The 19,541-nt window shown below is 39.3% G+C and overlaps 1 protein-coding gene across 2 annotated transcripts in view; it reads left to right on the forward strand.

The window, feature by feature from the left end:
* Window positions 1–18,567, forward strand: part of LOC108700181 (integrator complex subunit 6-like) — a 40,829-nt gene extending 22,262 nt beyond the window's left edge. The window contains exons 8-19 of one of the 2 annotated variants that reach the window (XR_005963894.1): window positions 233–385; window positions 3,299–3,431; window positions 4,882–4,976; window positions 6,483–6,593; window positions 7,397–7,612; window positions 8,044–8,167; window positions 8,308–8,450; window positions 8,774–9,008; window positions 10,922–11,299; window positions 16,269–16,362; window positions 17,618–17,978; window positions 18,244–18,567. Coding sequence is in view for 1 of the 2 variants with exons in the window: in XM_041575128.1 (XP_041431062.1) it covers window positions 233–385; window positions 3,299–3,431; window positions 4,882–4,976; window positions 6,483–6,593; window positions 7,397–7,612; window positions 8,044–8,167; window positions 8,308–8,450; window positions 8,774–9,008; window positions 10,922–11,299; window positions 16,269–16,362; window positions 17,618–17,717 (1,782 nt within the window). In the remaining variant the exon portion in view is untranslated. Of the gene's footprint in view, window positions 1–232; window positions 386–3,298; window positions 3,432–4,881; window positions 4,977–6,482; window positions 6,594–7,396; window positions 7,613–8,043; window positions 8,168–8,307; window positions 8,451–8,773; window positions 9,009–10,921; window positions 11,300–16,268; window positions 16,363–17,617 lie in introns of both variants that reach the window. The other variant, XM_041575128.1, reaches the window with a different exon arrangement.
* Window positions 18,568–19,541: the final 974 nt, after the last annotated feature.

Consider the following 19,541-nt stretch of genomic DNA (forward strand, 5'->3'; position numbering starts at 1 on the left):
CCTTCCAAATGCCGGCTTCTGACTTCCGGATTGAGGTTTTATAGATCCTATAGAGCCTCTCGTCTCTGCCCTTTTATGACGTCATCGGCGGGATGACCCGGAAGCCGGGCGCGGGTGGTGGGCGAGCAGGTTATGGTCGGGAAAAGTCCGACCTGCATATCACTATTACTAAAGACCCTCAATGTTCAGGAGTATAGTTTCCCTTTAAACACTCATCTCTTTTCCTTTGCAGCCACCTCGCACAGCTCACCCTGTGGTGAGATTCTCATGTTTGGACTGTGAACCCATGGTTATTGACAAGCTTCCTTTTGACAAGTATGAACTTGAACCATCCCCACTTACACAGTTCATCCTAGAACGGAAGTCTCCTCATACCTGCTGGCAGGTGCGTTCTGTTAAGAAAATATATCATTCTAAAGTGTTTGGCATTCCCTTCAAAAAAATTCTTTATCTTTCTAACATTCTTCTACACTTGATACATTAAGGGGCAGATTTATCAAGGGTCGAATTGAAATTTTATTTTTTTAATGGTCAAAACTCGACTAGGGAGTTATTCAAATTCGGTTTGAGTTTTTCAAAGAATTAGATTTTTGAGATTTATACTATGGCCCTTTAAGAATTCGAATTTGACTATTCACCACCTAAAACAAACAAGGGAAAGTTGTGCTCACCACTATTTTTTAAAACCATTAGGCGGGGGTGCAATGAGGGTGTGACCACAAAATACATATAGTCAACTACAAGAGGTCCTCTGCACTCAACCCATTATCAATATATTTAAGACAGAGACATTTTGTGCATACTGCTACTAAAAAATGCCTTACCCTTTAAACAACACAGGGATTGTTTGTCCATATATTGCAATATATTTAAGCTGGCCAACTACGTCAAAGTCATCCCATATCTATATATATATATATATATATATATAGATATGGGATGACTTTGACGTAGTTGGCCAGCTTAAATATATTGCAATATATGGACAAACAATCCCTGTGTTGTTTAAAGGGTAAGGCATTTTTTAGTAGCAGTATGCACAAAATGTCTCTGTCTTAAATATATTGATAATGGGTTGAGTGCAGAGGACCTCTTGTAGTTGTTATTCACCACCTAAAACCTGCCGAATTGCAGAGTCCTGTGATTAATTTGGAGTAAAAACTCAAATTGAGTTTTTAAAATTCGAATCAAATTTGATTCAAGTTTCCGGGTCGATCCTATTCGCCTGAGTAGTACATTTCGATTGGTCGAATTTCGAGTTCATGGTAGTTTATGGCAGTTTTAATAAAACTCGCATGAATTCGAAATTCGACCCTTGATAAATGTGCCTCCCCATAGAAAAAAAACCTAACATTTCCTTACTTTTTCTCAACATAATGTCTGTTAGCTAAGTTTGGCGAAGTGTTTGCTGAAGTGAATGTGCATCATTTACGTGTTATACGGGGGAACGAGGCAAGTGGCAGACAAGCCATTGCTAATGTTTTGGGAAGACAGGCAGGAATAGCTGCTTCTCTTAAAGGGGATCTATCGCAAAAATTAAAATTTAATATAAGCTTCAGCATACTGAAATAAGAAACTTTGTAAATATAATTAATGAAATATTCTGCATTGTTTCTGAAATAATCACATTTATATGCACTATCCCTCGCTCAGCATCTTTTTCTCTTCAGTCTGTCTTCATGCAGGAGTTCGGTGTCAGATATTCATTGACCGTTAGATCCAAAATATCTTATAGGGTTGGGCTTCCTTTCCTAGCAGATGTTTTGGAGCTCACTCAAATAATTGATTCCAGTACAAACAAAATCTAACAAAATAACTGCCTTTTGCACAAAATCTGCATGTAGAGAGACTTGATGTCTGGTGATTTAAATAGAGTGAGCTCTAATACATCTTCTAGGCAAAAGGAGCCTCCCTATAAGATATATTGGATCTAACTGTTAATGACTATCTGACACCCAACTCATGCATGAAGACAGTATGAAGAGAAACAGATGCTGAGAGAGGGATAGTGAAGATAAACTAGATGCTGAGAGAGGGATAGTGAAGATAAACTTGATTATTTTAGAAACAGTACAGAATTTTTAATTGATTGTATTTAGAAAGTCTCTTATTTCAGTATGCTGAAGCTTATACAAAATTTTCATTCGCGATAGTTCCCCTTTAAGTATTGTTGTCTTTTTTTTTTTTTTACCTCTATGATGCTTAGCTGTGGCCTCAAACTGGCAAATGACCAAGGTAATCACTCCATGGGCAGTTTGATTTATATTAGGGATGCACCGAATCCAGGATTCGCATCGGGATTCGACCAGGATTCATGTTTTTTTCAGTAGGATTCAGATTCGGCCGAATCCTTCTGCCCGACTGAACCAAATACAAATCCTAATTTGCATATGCAAATGAGGGGAGGGAAATCACATGACTTTTTGTCACAACACAAGGAATTAAAAATGTTTTCCCCTTCCCACCCCTAATTTGCATATGCAAATTAGGATTTGGTTCGGTATTCAGAGGAATCTTTCACAAAGGATTCGGGGGTTTAGCCGAATCCAAAATAGTGGATTTGGTGTATCCCTAATTTAAATAGCAGTTGTCTAGAAATTATTGTGGGTGCACTCGCTTGTCAGGTGATTATCAGTGGGAAGTGTAGCAGTCAGTATTTCCTAGCAAAAGCTTACTGACACGCAGAAGCAACGTGTACTATTCAAAGCTTTCAGTACAGGTAGGGTCTATAGTATAACATGTAGATGAGAGAAAGGGGCGCTAACTAGTTAAAGGCAGTTATGTGTAAAACCAAATAATGCACATAAATAATAAAGTCCAAATACTCCAAAGGTCAATCAAATGTTCGATGCTCCCAGGGTTAAATGCAAATTATCCGAAAACTCCAACAAATGTTGCACGTGGAATGCTGCCTCCTTAATCAGCTGGGCCGAAGCAGACAAAGTCTACAAATAAACATAAAGGAAGGGACGCGCTCCCATTGTGTAAAATTGTATGAGCACCTTTAATCAAAGAAAGATATATTGCAGAAAATGATTATCATCAATAAAGTCTGTTAAATCTGTTTACCAACGCGTTTCGTCGTGTCCCGACTTTTTCAAGGGTGATGGTGTGGAATGTGCTCTTTATATCCGTTGAAATGGGCGGGGGAAGGAAATCAATTATGAAAGAAGTCATTCCCATTGGATAAATGTAACAATGTCTATAATATGTATGCACGTTATTTTATGTTAAAAAAGTCGACTTTTACGTACACACGCAGTCTTGGTGATAACCTTAAAATATGTTTTTGTCATAGGTATTTGTGAACAGTAGTGGAAAATACAGTGAGGTTGGTCAGCCATTTGGGTATTTAAAAGCAAGCACCACCTTAACCTGCGTGAATCTCTTTGTCATGCCATACAATTACCCAGTATTGCTTCCTTTACTCGGTAAGTGACACATCCTAAGAGTTTAAAAACATTTTTCTATGTTACAACTGGGATTTGGTACACCAATGCATTATTTTAATGTACTCTGCATTTATGGTTACTTCATCTATGAATCAGCAATATTGTTTGTTTGTTTCAGATTTAAGCAGGATTGGCTTTAGGCATTAAAACAAATGCTCAAAGTTAGCAGAATGAAATGGCAAAGATTTCATGGAATCTTTAAAAGGACTAATACTATATGCCTATGACAGGACTGTAGCAACTTTCGAATGTAAAAATAAAATTCTGCAATGTTTAGCAAAAAAATCCTAATTATTATGTTACTAAATCTATATGGATGTACAATTCTCATTTATAAACTGTAGTGAAACAGTACCGTCCAGGGGCCATGCCTTAAAGAATAAGAGAATTATTGTTAAGCTTTTTGCAAGCAATTTCTTTTCAGACAAGGCCTTTGAGTGCCCTTGTTTTACTCTACCACTAAGCACCTAAACTATTACTCTTAATTCTAAGAGTAATATTTTAGGTGCTCAGTTGGATTTAAACATAAACCAGGTATGTTCGCTTGCTAGCATTTTGGTCGCCTTCCCTTTCTAAGGATGCGAGCAGTGCACAGACTAGACACTTTAAGGAGAACTAAACCCTAAAAATTCTTATGTGTAAAAATGCCATATTTAATATACTGAATTTATTGCACCAGCCTAAAGTTTAAGCTTCTCAATAGCAGCAATGATCCAGGACTTCAAACTTGTCACAGGGGGTCGCCATCTTGGAAAGTGTCTGTGACACTTACATTCTCCGTGGGCTCTGAGCAGCTGTTGAGAAGCTAAGCTTAGGGGTCGTCACAAATTATCCAGCAGAAAATGAGGTTGGTCTGTAATATAAGATGATGCTACAGGGCGGATAATTAAATACTTATGCTAATTGCACTGGTTTCTATGCTGCCAAAGAGTAATTATCTGTACTAATTACTAATCAGCCTTATATTGTGACATTTATATTCTATGTGTACTGTATATTGTGAGTCGGTCCCTATGCTCAGTAAGTGACAGCAGCACAGAGCATGTGCAGTGAATCAGCAGAAAAGAACATGGGGGGAGCTACTGGGGCATCTTTGGAGACACAGATCTTTACTGCTAAAGGGCTGTGGTTGCCTTGGGCTGGTACAGAAGCACAAAACATAATGTACAACATTTCTAGCTACTTCTTTATTTAAGCTTTAGTTCTCCTTTAATCATGTAGGCGTGAAATTGCTATTGTTCACATGCTGTGTGCCTCACTGTAGTCAGAACGGTCTTGGAATAATATCACATGAGTCGACAACTAAATATTGAAGATAAAATTCTTGCAAAATACATTTTTTATTTAAGTTTTTTTTTTTCAAATAAATGTGATATTTGGATCCCTCTTTACCCAGTTCACATTGTGTTGTTTTTTAATTCTTATGCAGATGATTTGTTCAAGGTGCACAAACTGAAGCCAACTCTGAAATGGCGTCAGACCTTCGAAAATTACTTGAAGACAATGCCCCCTTACTTTTTAATGGTATGTGCTTATAAATTTGTTTCTTTGAACAATTTAATTTTTTTTTTTTGTTTTTTTTTACTTATCTAAAGGAGCGCCAGAATATCAGAAATCCAAGATAGAGCTGAAGGTTTGATATAGAAAATATTTCAGTTTTGCCTAGCACTGGGGAAAGGCAAGAGGAAATTTGTTACTTTGGCTAAATGAGTTCAAAGCAGCACATTCTAGTAATCATTTAACTGTATGTGTGTGGAGAGAGGTATGTTGTGCCTAGTGCTTTCTTTGCCTTTGTTGTGTTTGCCAGTTTTGACTGGCCACTCGGTTCCTTTGAGTCATGCATACCTGATTACTTGGCCACGATAGAATGTGAAAATCCTAGCGTTAAATTAATTCAAATAAAACCATTTTTGTTATCTTAAGGACTTCTACAGACAAGCGTTTCTTCATGTGGTATCTTGTGGTGCACTTGTGTTCAGCACTTCCCTACGGAAGTGAGTAAAATATATTCAAAATTAAGGAAGCACTGAATCCACTATTTAAGAATTCAGATGAATAATGGATGGAATCCTAATTAGCATATGCAACTTAGGGAAACGTGAAAGAGAACTGAGCACTGTCCCCGATATGTAATATAAGGCACTAAGTTTGCCTGAGAGCAGTAACCCATGGCAAACAATAAGATGCTTGCATTTAAACAGGTGACTAGTAAATTCTACCTGCTGATTGGTTGCTACAGGTTATTGCTCCAGGGCAAACTTAGTGCTGTTTATTACATAACCCCATATGTGTGCAGTTAAAAAAAGATTTTGATTCCTTGTTTGTTTGACAAAAAGGCACACAATTTTTAGGATTTGGATTCAGTTTGTAAAGATAGATTAGAAAAACACTCAAACTCACTGAAAGATAATTGTAGTTCGGCAGTCCAAAGTCTCCGGCCAGGTGCAGGAATCACTCCGTGTCCCACGCTGTACAATATAGAGAAGAGAATAGTGGAGTTCCGCACACCATGCTACGTGTTTTTATACTTGGATTAAATAAAGATTTTTATTTTTTAATAAGCCAAAACTGGTGTGCAGAACTCCACTATTCTCTTCTCTATTTTGGATTCAATTTGGCCAAATCCAAATCCTGATGAAAAAGGCTGAATCTCGAACTGAATCCTGGATTTGGTGCAATTCCTATTGAAAAGAACAGGCTGCATTAACTCCTGCAGTTCCTCAGTGGAACACATGACAAATCCACTGTAGAGGAACACAGAAAAAGTGCTTATCTCTAAGAGCCCTTAAGGGATCAACGTGGACTTTTGCAATTTACATGAATTTTCTATTTTAAGTGGTTCCTGATATATTAGCAGCTTTAGACTGCTAATAGCAGGTTTGGCTCAAATTTGAAATATATCCATAAACTGCAAAAGTGCTCTGAAAAGCACCCCGGTGTTGTGGTTTTAGATCTTTTTAAAAGGTTAAATGGGAAAAAGTCTCAATGGGAAAAATCTTTTTTTCATATTTAAATGTTTTCTTATTGTAGCCACTGAAGAAGGCACTACGAATGATGGGGGCACCAAATTTAATATCTGAGAATTTGGACTGTGGTCTAAGTTACAGCGTCATTTCATATCTAAAAAAGCTCAGCCAGCAGGTACACTTTCTTAATTTGTTCTTGAAAACAATATTCATTGCATGCTTGTATAACAAAAAAAATACCTAATTTAACTGAAGGTTCTTTTTTTGCGTTTTCATGTTCATCTAATGTCTCAAAGGCTTGCTATATAAGGATATGCAGAAAGATTTTCACTGCAAGGCGTTTTCTTTCTTGACATTTGAACACATATTTTTTGGATTCATCCATTTTACATACGAAGGTATTCACATGGCTTATTCTACACACATAGCTACAAATGAGTGGTTTTAACCCTCACTTAAAGGAATACTGTCATGGGGAAAACTTTTTTTTTTTAAATGCATCAGTTAATAGTGCTGCTCGAGCAGAATTCTGCTCTGAAACCGTTTCTCAAAAGAGCAAACAAATTTTTTTTTATATTTAATTTTGAAATTTGACATGGGGCTAGATATATCGTCCGTTTCCCAGCTGCCCAGTCATGTGACCCCCCCCAGATAACAGCTCCCTGGTAACATTCAGTTACATTGAGTAGAAGAAACAACAGCCTGCCAGAAAGCAGTTCCATCCTAAAGTGCTGGCTCTTTCTGAAAGCACATGACCAGGCAAAATGACCTGAGATGGCTGCCTACACACCAATATTACAAAAAAAAAATACACTTGCTGGTTCAGGAATGAAATGTTATATTTTAGAGTAAATTTATTTGCAGTGTAAACTGCTTTTAAGAAATAGCCTTCAAATTCACAGCTATGAATTAAAACTTGAGGTCAACTGGTTTAAATTTTTACTTAAACCTCTCAAATGCCTTTTTTTTTCTTTTTAGACAAAAATTGAATCTGAGAGAATAATCACTTCTGTAGGGAAGAAAGCCCCACAGGAGACGGGAATTAAAGTAAAGAATAACTCCTCCAGGCTGTCTTTGGTTCATAACAGAGATTTTAAACAGTTGCTACAAGGGTTTTGCAATGATTCATCTATCCGAATGTCTGAAATAAATGTTAAAGAATTCCCTGGCTTTCAAGTTGGGCTTTTAAATAAGGTATGTTACATGCTTTAATGGAATCCTAGTTACAATATACAGGGTAATATAGAGTGTTTGATTGTTTTTTTAATTACATTTTTAAGGACACATTATAAAGAATCATTTATTATATGTGATGTTTGGGTGGATGATGGTAGATATTTTGCTTTACCGTCCTAGGTCTTTGTTAGCATTCTGCTTTGTCACATGTAAGGCATTGCAGAAAATGAATTCATAGACATTACTGCTTCTAATTTATTTTAAAAAAAAATCTGTCCTTATACCATAAATTTTATCCGTAGGCATATTTCTTTTTATTTCGTAACATATCCTGTTATGTATAGTGTTATCTTTCCAGTTTTCACTTTTAGAGACACAGTACAAGATACAATGTTGGTCCAATTTAGGTAGACAAGATACATTTGATATATTCTATACTGTATTTAAAGGATCTGAAGCCCCAGACCTACAGAAATGCTTATGACATTCCACGCCGAAACCTACTAGATCAGTTGACTAGGATGAGGACCAATTTACTGAAAACACATAAGCTTATCGTTGGGCAGGATGAAGGTAACTGACATTTGTAATTTGTTTTAATCCTGAATGATAAATTGCAGCCTGATAAGGATGATGATACTTTTGCTGGATGCTTGCCCCAGTGATCCAACAGATCTCTTCTCATCATGAATGTTTTTTTTTTTTTTTCAAAGATTGTCTTCACAGTGTTCCAGTTGCTCAGATGGGCAACTACCAGGAATATCTGAAATCCATGCCCTCTCCCCTTCGAGAGATTGATCCAGATCAACCAAAGAGACTGCACACCTTTGGAAACCCTTTTAAGCAGGATAAGAAGGTACACAAATTCCCAATTATCTGTAATGTGGGAAAAAACTTCCCTCTCAAAGTCAAAAAGGTCTATTCATTCACAACTCACTTTGGATACCAGTAAGCACCTAATTTATTCAGATAGATGCTCTGTTGCTAGGTAGCAGCTGCCAATCTTTGATCAAATGTTCATGCAACAGTTTGGTAATACTCTGTACTGTTTTTGTATTTTTTTAAGTAAAAAAAACATTTTTTATTGTATTTCTGTTATCACTATCCCCACATCCCCTTTTGGTAAGGTAATTTCTTAAAGTTTATCACAGCTGTGTATTTTGTTTTTTGTTCTTTTAGGGTATGATGATTGATGAAGCAGATGAGTTTGTTGCTGGGCCTCAGAATAAAATCAAGCGCTCAGGAGAGTCGAACACTCCAGCTTCTCTAAAGAGAAGAAGGAGCATGTCTCCATTGTTGCTCCGCAGGCCCCAGACCCCACCTATTATCACTAACCATGTTGTAGGGAAGGGACCCCCTACTTCTGGAGGCTCCATTACACAAAACCTAATCAAGCCAATTCCTGTGCATAAAGGTGAGGCAAAAAACAGTGGTTATGCAGCCATAATGAAATGGTATTGGTGTGTGTGTGTGTAGGGGGGGTTGATACAAGATATTATTGTGTATCCAGGGATTTGCATAGCTGTGAAGGGAAATAACTTTGTTGAAAAAATGAAAGTAACCATATCTTTGCACCATGTAAAGATGTATTTGAAAATTAAAATGTCAACACGAGTAAAGTAACTATATGCTTATATTTTGTTTTTAAACGCCTGACCTTGGTGGCAACACAAAGAAAAATAAGAAAAACTTGAAAATTCGAATTTCAAATTTGAATTTTCAACCCATGATAAATCTGCCAATTAGTATCAGTGTTCTTTCATGTAGCAATTTATGCAGTGCTGGCCATGGGTTTTTGTTATCTCTGACAGTTGGGCTACAAAGGGCTTCTACTGGAAATGACTTAATTCCCCCTCCCCTTCATACACATATGGCAATGGGAGTGAATCATAATGCTATTTCTCTTACGGCCTCGGGGGACACAGGAACTGTAGGGTTAAGCTCCTCCCTCCAGGAGGCAGGACACTGAGAACAAAAAAATCTGGGCTCCTCCTCTCCCCCTATAGCCCTCCTGCTTAACTCCCACAACTCAGTTTTTCAGTGTCCTGCATGCTTAGATATCTTCAAGATGCTCCATTTGAGCCACTCGGTTCGGTTAACCTCCCGATATTGACTTGGAAGGTTGTCTTCCTCATGGCCATTGCATCGGCCAGGAGAGTTTCAGAGTTGAGGGCACTCTCCATATCTCCACCACTCATGGTCTTTCACCAGGACAAGGTGGTGTTACGGACGGTGCCTTCTTTCCTTCCTAAGGTGGTGTCTTCCTTCCACGTCAACCAACCTATTGTGGTGCCATCGTTTTGTCCAGAATCGAGGAATGAGAAGGAGAGACGTCTTCATTCCCTGGATGTTGTCAGGGCCTTGTCAACATATGTGAAGAGAACTTCTGCCTTTCGAAAGTCCGAATCCCTATTCGTGATTCCCTCAGGTCCTCGGATGGGGACAGCGGCGTCCAAGGCTACTCTGTCACGGTGGATCAGAGAGGCAATTCGGCAGGCATACTTAGCTGCTCACACGACTCCCCCAGAGGGGATCAGAGCTCATTCGACTAGGGCGTTAAGTACCTCTTGGGCATGGAGGAATGATGCTTCCGCTGATCAGCTGTGCAGAGCTGCCACATGGTCCTCCATCCACACATTTACTAAATTCTATAGTTTTGATACCTATTCTTCTGCCGAAGCGTGTTTTGGCAGGAAGGTCCTGCAGTCAGTCGTCTGTTCAGACTGAAGCAGGCAGTTGGTCTTTGTTTCTTCCCTCCCTAATTACGGGTTTGGGACTGCTTTGGTAGGTCCCTACAGTTCCTGTGTCCCCCGAGGCCGTAAGAGAAAAGGAGATTTTTAGTATAACTTACCGTTAAATCTCTTTCTCTCTAGGCACTCGGGGGACACAGGAACACCCTCCCTGAAACAGGTCTCCTTTGAGATCATAAAAGGGGAATGTGTTTTCCCGGGGTGTTGACCTTCTGGTTATATGTATATAGTTCTTGTTATTCTGCTTGCTATCGAAACTGAGTTGTGGGAGTTAAGCAGGAGGGCTATAGGGGGAGAGGAGGAGCCCAGATTTTTTTGTTCTCAGTGTCCTGCCTCCTGGAGGGAGGAGCTTAACCCTACAGTTCCTGTGTCCCCCGAATGCCTAGAGAGAAAGAGATTTAACGGTAAGTTATACTAAAAATCTCCTTATCTGCTGCAGTATAAAATTACACAATGGCGATCAAGTCATAATTTTGCTATTAAAAAAGCCGGAGGAGCCATTTAAACTTTTGCTTTATCTACTTTAAATTGATGATATTTTTAAAAAATTACCATAATTGTTTGGTGTTCTTTGTAGATGCCAATAATGTGCTACCTGCAGAAGGGAATGGAGAGAGGCTGGAGAATGGTCAGCCTGTCGACAAACAAATGGATGGATTGTCTCCATTAATTGTTTCTTCTGCTCTGGTTGAAGAGGTTGTTCTCTCTAATGACTTTGATTCAGTAACCGAGGAACTAAATTGCTTTAGTGATGATAGTTTGGATCAGAAGCCACTTAATCATGTGAAAGGGCCATCAGACAACTACATGCCTGCTGAAGAGTCTGGAGACGTTCAGGAATGCACTTCTGGAGCCTCTGTGCCAAACACTCTAAAGAGAGTGCACAGTATGACTGAAGGGTCTAATGCAGACATTAAAATTAAAGTCATGAAAGAAGTTCGGAAACCAGGAAGAAGTAAGTACAAACCAAAGAAACCATATGCACTCTGTAATACTGGAAAAAAAGTGGAAGTCTGTGTGTATGTATGTATTAATGTATGTATGTATATATATATGTGTGTGTGTGTGTGTGTGTGTGTGTGTGTGTGTGTGTGTGTGTGTGTGTGTGTGTGTGTGTGTGTGTGTGTGTGTGTGTGTGTGTGTGTGTGTGTGTGTGTGTGTGTGTGTGTGTGTGTGTGTGTGTGTGTGTGTGTGTGTGTGTGTGTGTGTGTGTGTGTGTGTGTGTATATATATATATATACACACACACAAAAGCCATGAATATCTTGTAAATTATATCCTTATAAACGGTGAGTAGTGATGTCATTTGTGTCACATGACTGACTAAAACTTGATTATTATAATAAATAAAGTACCCCTTGTTGGAAAATATGAGGATATTAGAAGTAACCTGTATAAAAGCACTTGGCCTTCGGTCTCGTTCTTTTATATGGTCATGGAACTCCTCTGTGACTTATTATATCCTTCTATTTTACAATAGGGGGTACTTTATTCACTATGTATATCCTATTTGAATACATGGTATCAATTTGCAAGTGACAAAGTTACATTAGTAGGTGGCATTTAAATGGTGAAAAACATGAGCTCACTGATCAGCCTAATATGTTGTCACAAAATTGAAACATGAATCTCAACATATAATAGTACACTGAAAGTCTATCATCCTAAAACGATGGCATTAAATGTTATAATGTAACTGGATCTATTACCAATGAGTTACCGGATATGATGGCACTAAATACTGTTATATTGTAGCCCAATATATTGTTGAAAGGTTACAAAGCAGAAATGTATTTAGAGAACAAAATTATTATTCAAAGATTTAGTGGGTTTACTGTGTACGGTATACAGTATACTTAAAATTAAGATCGTATACCCATCGGTTTTCAACAAACATTCATCAAAAAAATCCATTCACTTTCCTTAGTTGGGAGTGCTGTTTCCAGATCACCTCCTCTGATACCTAAGGATATTTTAGAGAGATCCACAGCCTTCAAACTTTTACTTGATTTATTGTGACATTCAGAAAAATGTCTACTAAAAGGTGGTACTTTCTTATCAGCTTTAATCAGATCAGAGGCATTGTTGATGCTAGAGACATGTTCCAAAATTTTCCACATGTTCCACAATATATTTATTCGAAGCTAAATAAGTTTGTCATCAATCTCCCATCATACATTAGGGATACCGCAGACCTATTACATAAGTGGGAACATGTTAAGGTTGATGACAAAACTATTTTAGTTGGATGTTTGTATTCCTGTATTTCACATAAACGGGGACTACAGGCAACCAGATTCTTTATGGAAACAGAAAGTGATTGGGATGGCCAATATATAGACTTTATGTCTGACTCAATCAACTTCTGCTTAAACCATAATTTTTTCATTTTCCATGATAAGTTCTATTTACAAGTAAGAGGTAGAGGTAAGCATTTGCACCCACCTACGCCAACCTATTCATGGGATGGTGGGAAGCACATTGAGTTTTGGGGGATCATATGTCCCAATATACTCAATATATATCCTCTTGATTTAGATATATTGATGACCTGATATTCTTTTGGACTGGTGGTCATGATATTCTGTGCGAATTTCTTCAGAAGTTGAATGGCAATGATCAGACTGACACATACAATTAGCAGTCAAAATGTCGATTTTCTGGATATCACAGTTTCAATCAAACAGAATGGCACAATATCCACTGATTTATTCTGTAAAACCACAGCAACAAATTCGATTTTACATTTTCAGGGTCATTCCAAGGCCACAAAAAGAGGCATCCCAGTAGGCGACTTTTTACGCCTACGACGTAATTGCTCTGACTTATCAACCTTTAACTTGAGATCATGCTGGTGGTGGGAGGTAGGGACGAATCTAACTGGAGGGGGTAGATTAACGAGTGACCTCCTAACAGCACTGATCTTTACCGCAGCACTGATTCTAACTAGGGATGCACCGAATCCAGGATTCAGTTCGGGATTCAGCCTTTTTCAGCAGGATTCGGATAAATCCTTCTGCCAGGCCGAACCGAATCCTAGTAGAGAAATTGCGTGACTTTTTGTCAGAAAACAAGGAAGTCAAAAATGTTTTCCCCTTCCCACCCCTTCGGTTCGGTATTCGGACGAATCTTTCGCAATGGATTCGGGGGTTCGGCCGAATCCAAAATAGTGGATTCGGTGCATCCCTAATTCTAACTATAAACTCAACAACTCAACTCACAGCGGACCTGGGAGCTGTTATGTAGTGATTCCCATTCACTAACGCCACTCTCTACATTCGTTTTTAAATAATATTTTCTGGACATACTGGGGGTCATTTATCAACATGACCAACCAATCAGATTGCTGTATTCAATTTTTCTACTTGCAGCTGGCTTTAAAAAGTTAATTGCTGATTGGTTGCTCTAGTAAACTGCCCTTGGGCAAATGTGCCCAGTGTTGATAAATGAGCCCCACTGTATTTTAATCAATTTTTAATAAAAGTTTAGTTTTAGTTCATAACAGAGAACCATTGTCCATTCAGGTGGGAATGTGCAATTATCATGGGACATTCTTTCTCTTTGCTTTAATTTCATACAGTTATTCTCTGAGGCTACAATTTTATTGGTATTTGTTATGTATAATTGCTTATCTTTCTGTTCAGGCCCTCTCGTATTCATCTTCTAGTCTCCTTTAAACTGTTGTCTGGCTAAACTAGGCTTTTGTTCAGCAGCTACCTGGTTCTTAAAGGAGAAGGAAACCCTGTAGAAAAAAAACCCTCCACCCCACGTAGACCCTCCTCCCCCCAGGCTAACTGCCCCCCCCCCATACTTTATACTTACCCCTCGTAGCAGATTCTGGCAGTGGACTTCACGGCATCCATCTTCCGGGTCCTCAGTAAGCTGACTGGGAGATCGGTATGTCGGCGCATGCACAGTTGTAGCAATTTGCCAGGCTTTCGACAACCGAAATTGACAGAGATTGCCGATCTCCTAGTCAGCTTACCAAGGACCCGGAAGATGGATGCCGTGAAGTCCGCTGCCAGAATCTGCGACAAGGGGAAAGTATGGGGCATTTCCCGAGGGGGGGGCGGTTAGCCTGGGGGGAGGGGGTCTACATGGGGTGGGGGGTACAGGGTTTTTTTTTCTACAGGGTTTCCTTCTCCTTTAAGGTCCAAATAATTCACAAACCACAACACATAATAAAATAAAGCCAAAATTCAGATTTCAGATCTCAGAACATCACTTTACATAATACTGAAAGTTAAGTTAAAGGCGAAGTAACCATTTAAGTCCGAACGAATGCTATAATTCTGTTTTGTTTTTTTTAAATGTCGGTAACACTAGGAAAAAAATTGCTTTCAAAATGTACATATTATGCTGTCCATAACGCTGGCCAGTCCTCCATGGTATTCCACTGATTGGCCTGAGCAGACAATGCCATTGGTCTTGTGTGTGCATGACCTCCTTCCATTGATCTTAGCCATAGCTCCTTTTCACTTCCTCATGTGCCAGGATAGATTATTTGCTATCTCAGAGGACCAGGATGGACTGTTTAAACCCACTCCAGATCATGAATTACTCAAAGGCTCAGTCAATATGGTCAAAAATGGCCAAACTATTCTCCACATCTGGGCATGTTTGGGCAGCTTTAGTCTGCACTTGGCACTATTTCTACAAAGCTTTTTTTCTTCTTCATTTAATAGATTGATACATGTTGCTATCCTAGTAGGGCTTTTGGTGCAGTTCATGAATATGTATTCTGAGCACTATGACCAGGGTTGATATTGATAAGAAATGGCTGATTGCAAACACTATCTCTAATATCATTTTGGCTGTGTATCATTGGCACTTTCAGAAAACTGCACATCGGTTCAGATCAGGGGTCCCCAACCTTTTATACCCATAAGCCACATTCAAAGTCAAAAGAGTTGTGGAGCAACGCAAGCATGCAAAACGTCTGAGGGTGCCAAATAAGGGATGCGATTGGCTATTTGGTAGCCCCTATGTGGACTGGCAGCATATAGGAGGCTCTGTTTGGAAGTATGCCTTGTTTTTAAGCAACCAAAACTTGCCTTCATGCCAAGAATTCAAATATAATCACCTGTTTTGAGGCCACTGGGAGCAACATCCAAGGGGTTGGTGAGCAACTTGTTGCTGGTCCAGAAAAATACTAAATTACAAATTGTATTGCACACCTGAATATATGTGAGCACAAACCTAGACTTTTCTTTCAAAGGAAATAATTTTGCACATTTATGATTGAAATATTTAGTACATAAAGTTGATTTCTATTTTGTTCTTGCTGCCCTTACTTGGGGAAGAAGACAGTAGTTTGGTCACTAGTCTTCTAGAGAGTTGCAATGTTGATGCAAAGGTTCATAAAGCAAATTTCAGGCGAGCTTTGAGATCTATTGATGTATTTAGCAGAAAAAGCCTTCGGGGAGTGGAGTTTAGTTCTACTTTAGACTATTGATAGACAATTGACTTTGTTTGATTCGTTTTTGCTGGGCAGGGGACTGTTGTTGGTTATACGGGGAGCCATTGAACTGTGAAACTTCTCTTTAAAGGGATTTGTGGAACCAAAATATAATGTTGTTTAATGGCACTTAGATTTTGGGGGGGGGAGGGGCAGCAGATAAGAAAATATGGGTCCAATAGAATTCAGGAGTGATGGGAGAAGGGACTTGGAAGTTGTATATTAAAGCACCAGACCACTTGTAAGGTAGGGCCTGTGACACATGGGATGTTTTATCTGTGCTGTGCCCAGGTGTGGTCAAAAATCTATACTATACCTGTATTGTGAACTTGCTGCTGAAGTACGACAGTCTGTCTTGTCCCCTGAAGTATAGTCATCTGCCTTGTGATCATTTCAAATGTTCCTTTGTATACAGTGTTGCTTATTTAAGGAGTTACATTTAACAATAAAAGTACGCTTTTTCCAGATTACGAAAAAATATTCACTCTCCTTGAGGAAGTGCAAGGTTCACCCGAAGTGCAGAAAACCTTTATTGAATTTACTATCAAAGAAGCCGCAAGGTTGGTAAATAGACAAACGTTAATATTTATTACTGATGTTTCTCTCTCTTAAAACTAAAAATGGATTCTTACTTTTGAGATTGTATGTACGTATGCATTGGTGGAGTTATATAAGGCACTATGTCTCATTTGTTTGCTCTAGCAGAATGCTTCTGGGAGACTGACTTTTATGCTTTGATGCTGTACAGCTATGATTAAACTTAGATAGTTTCACCAGATGTTTCAAATGATCTTTGTAACCATTCATTTTCCTTTGGATTAAAGAACAAAAAGTTCCCCAGGGGTAAAGGAAATGTATTTGGGACATTAACCATTAGTAATTAAAGGGATACTGTCATGGGAAATGTTTTTCAAAACGCATCAGTTAATAGTGCTGCTCCAGTAGAATTCTGCACTGTAATCCATTTCTCAAAAGAGCAAACAGATTTTTTTATATTTAATTTTAAAATCTGACATGGGGCTAGACATATTGTCCGCTTCCCAGCTGCCTCCTGTCATGTGGCTCTGATAAAATTCAGTCACTCTTTACTGCTGTACTACAAGTTGGAGGGATATCACCCCCTCCCTTTTTCCACCAGCAGCCAAACAAAAGAACAATGGGAAGGTAACCAGATAGCATCTCCCTAACACAAGATAACAGATGCCTGGTAGATATAAGAACTAGGGATGCACCGAATCAACTATTTTTGATTCGGCCGAACCCCCAAATCTTTCGCGAAAGATTCGCTGAATAACAAACCGAATCATAATTTGCATATGCAAATTAGGGGTGGGAAGGGAAAAACATTTTTTACTTCGAGATTTCCCTCCCCGCCCCTAATTTGCGTATGCAGATTAGGATTCAGATTCGGTTAGGCCGGGCAGAAGGATTCGGCCGAATCCTGCTGAAAAAGGCCGAATCCCTAACCGAATTCAGGATTCGGTGCAACCCTAATAAGAAACAGCACTCAATTGTAAAATCCAGGTCTCACTGCGACACATTCAGTTACATTGAGTAGGGGAAACAACAGCCTGACAGAAAGCAGTTCCATCCTAAAGTGCTGGCTCTTTCTGAAAGCACATGACCGGCAAAATGACCTGAGATGGTGCCTAAACACCAATATTACAACTTAAAAAAATACATTTGCTGGTTCAGAATGAAATTTTATATTGTAGAGTGAATTATTTGCAGTGTCAACAGTGTAATTTAGAAACTAAAACGACGTCATGAGAATTCCTTTAACCTTTTGTAATATGTGTTGATCTTGCTCTACAGGTTTAAAAAACGAGTCTTAATTCAGCACCTAGAAAGAGTTTTATCCAATCTGGATTACAGTGGTTCGCCAAACATCTTAAATCATATCAACAGCAGATAACACTGTGCCTGGATGATAATGAGGCCCAGGGATGAGTTTGCTGTCGCAGAAGGAAGATGACACGGTGACCTCCTTCAACACCTTGCACCTCGGGACACTTTCTGGCCAGAGACAGAGGGCAAGAGGCAGAGTGAACGGTTTATGAAGTTGAGCTCTAAGCTTCAGGACTTGCTATGAACTCTGAGGCTTTTTCTGTGTGGAGGGTGCCGCCCCCTGACCAGGATGGAGAGAATAAAAAAAACCTTGGTGGCCCTCCTACAGGTGATAAGCTTACTCATTTCTCAGTACAGATCATGACTATGCTGTAGAGAGAATCTGAGGGAGCAAGAGACAAAAATGAAATCTTTTTGGGTCAGGGCAGAGTGCGCCATCTGCTGGGCTGAGGTGGCATGAGGTAGCTTGTCCCTTTAACCGTCTCAGAATAGCCATTCTGTATTCAGGACAGTTAAAGACAGCTCATTGACTGTGTCCCTCACTGTAGGCCACTAAACAATCTACCTCAGACTCTCTTCTGTTTTGTCTGCAGACTTTAAGAAAGTGCACCTGAGACTCCCAGGTCCCCGACTTCTTTCATCCTGTGAGCAGGACGGAGACTCGTCAGGTGGCATTGCACTCGCTGTGCTTTGGAAGCACTAGAAAAGGAAAAAATTTTTTTTTTTTTATATTTTTTTTTTTTATAAATATGTAATTTTAATGTTCATACAGAGGAAAAAAATATTTTAAAACCAGTATTGTTATTAGACCAGTAATTTGTGATATTTTATCATGTATAAAGTGGTTCTGAAATGTGTACAGATATATATGCATAAATATATATATATATATGTAATAAACATTTTTATTAATTTTTTAAATGGTGCAAAATCTCAATCTTTTCGAGGACTGATGTCATTATGCATATTTTTTATTTTGTGTAAATAGAAACAGGCAGTGATTTTATCTTTTACTGTCTGCCACGGGCACCAAGAATTCCTAGGAAATCTTTTCCCTACAGCGGGAATGTGGAAATATAGAATCTATGGTGGGCACTCACTTTCTATACCAGTTAAGGGGGTAAATATACATTATTTAGTAGAGACAAGGCTAAAGCAACTAGAGGCTTCTGCAGTTGAAATAAATACATTATTCAGAGGACTAGAGGAACTTATTAAAGATTATTCAGTCCCCTCTGCATCATTCTTGTGCAAAAACAAACGAGATGCTAAGTCATTATTATAAAAACGTATTTACGAATTGCCACAGCCCCCTACAATAGATAAATTGTTAGATATCTGAATATGTTGGTTAAAAATGGGGAAATGCATCTGGATGCACAGTTCTCAAGTTTGTTCAGTGTGAAAATAAAAACTGGGTAAATATGCCGTGCAAAATAAATAATATTGTTAGCCAGAAATGTCATCCAGGGACTGGCCAAGCCAACTGGGCGCCCTAGGCAACCTGGCCGGCAACCTTGCTCCCCCCCTGTGCGTATGCACCCTGACGTCGAGGGTGGGGGGTGCCGTGACATTGGGGAGGGGAAGCGGCGGAGGGGAGGGCCTGAATGGGGAGGGGAAGTGGGGGAGGCGGCGGAGGGGAGGGCAATCGGCAGAGGAGAGGGCAGGAGTGGGGAGGGGAAGCGCCAGAGGGGAGGGCCAGAATGGGGAGAGGAAGCGGCAGAGGGAAGGGGCCAGAGTGGAAAGGGGAAGCAGCAGGCAGCAGAGGGAAGCATTACAAACTAGGGGTAGGCAGAAAAGGTACCTGCACAGCACCCCTCCCAATTGTTGTGCCCCTAGGCCTCTTCTGCCTACCCCTAGTTTCGACCCTCTTATCCATAGTATAAATCTA

The sequence above is a fragment of the Xenopus laevis genome, chromosome 8S, assembly GCF_017654675.1.
Source record: "Xenopus laevis strain J_2021 chromosome 8S, Xenopus_laevis_v10.1, whole genome shotgun sequence".
Taxonomy (NCBI): domain Eukaryota; kingdom Metazoa; phylum Chordata; class Amphibia; order Anura; family Pipidae; genus Xenopus; species Xenopus laevis.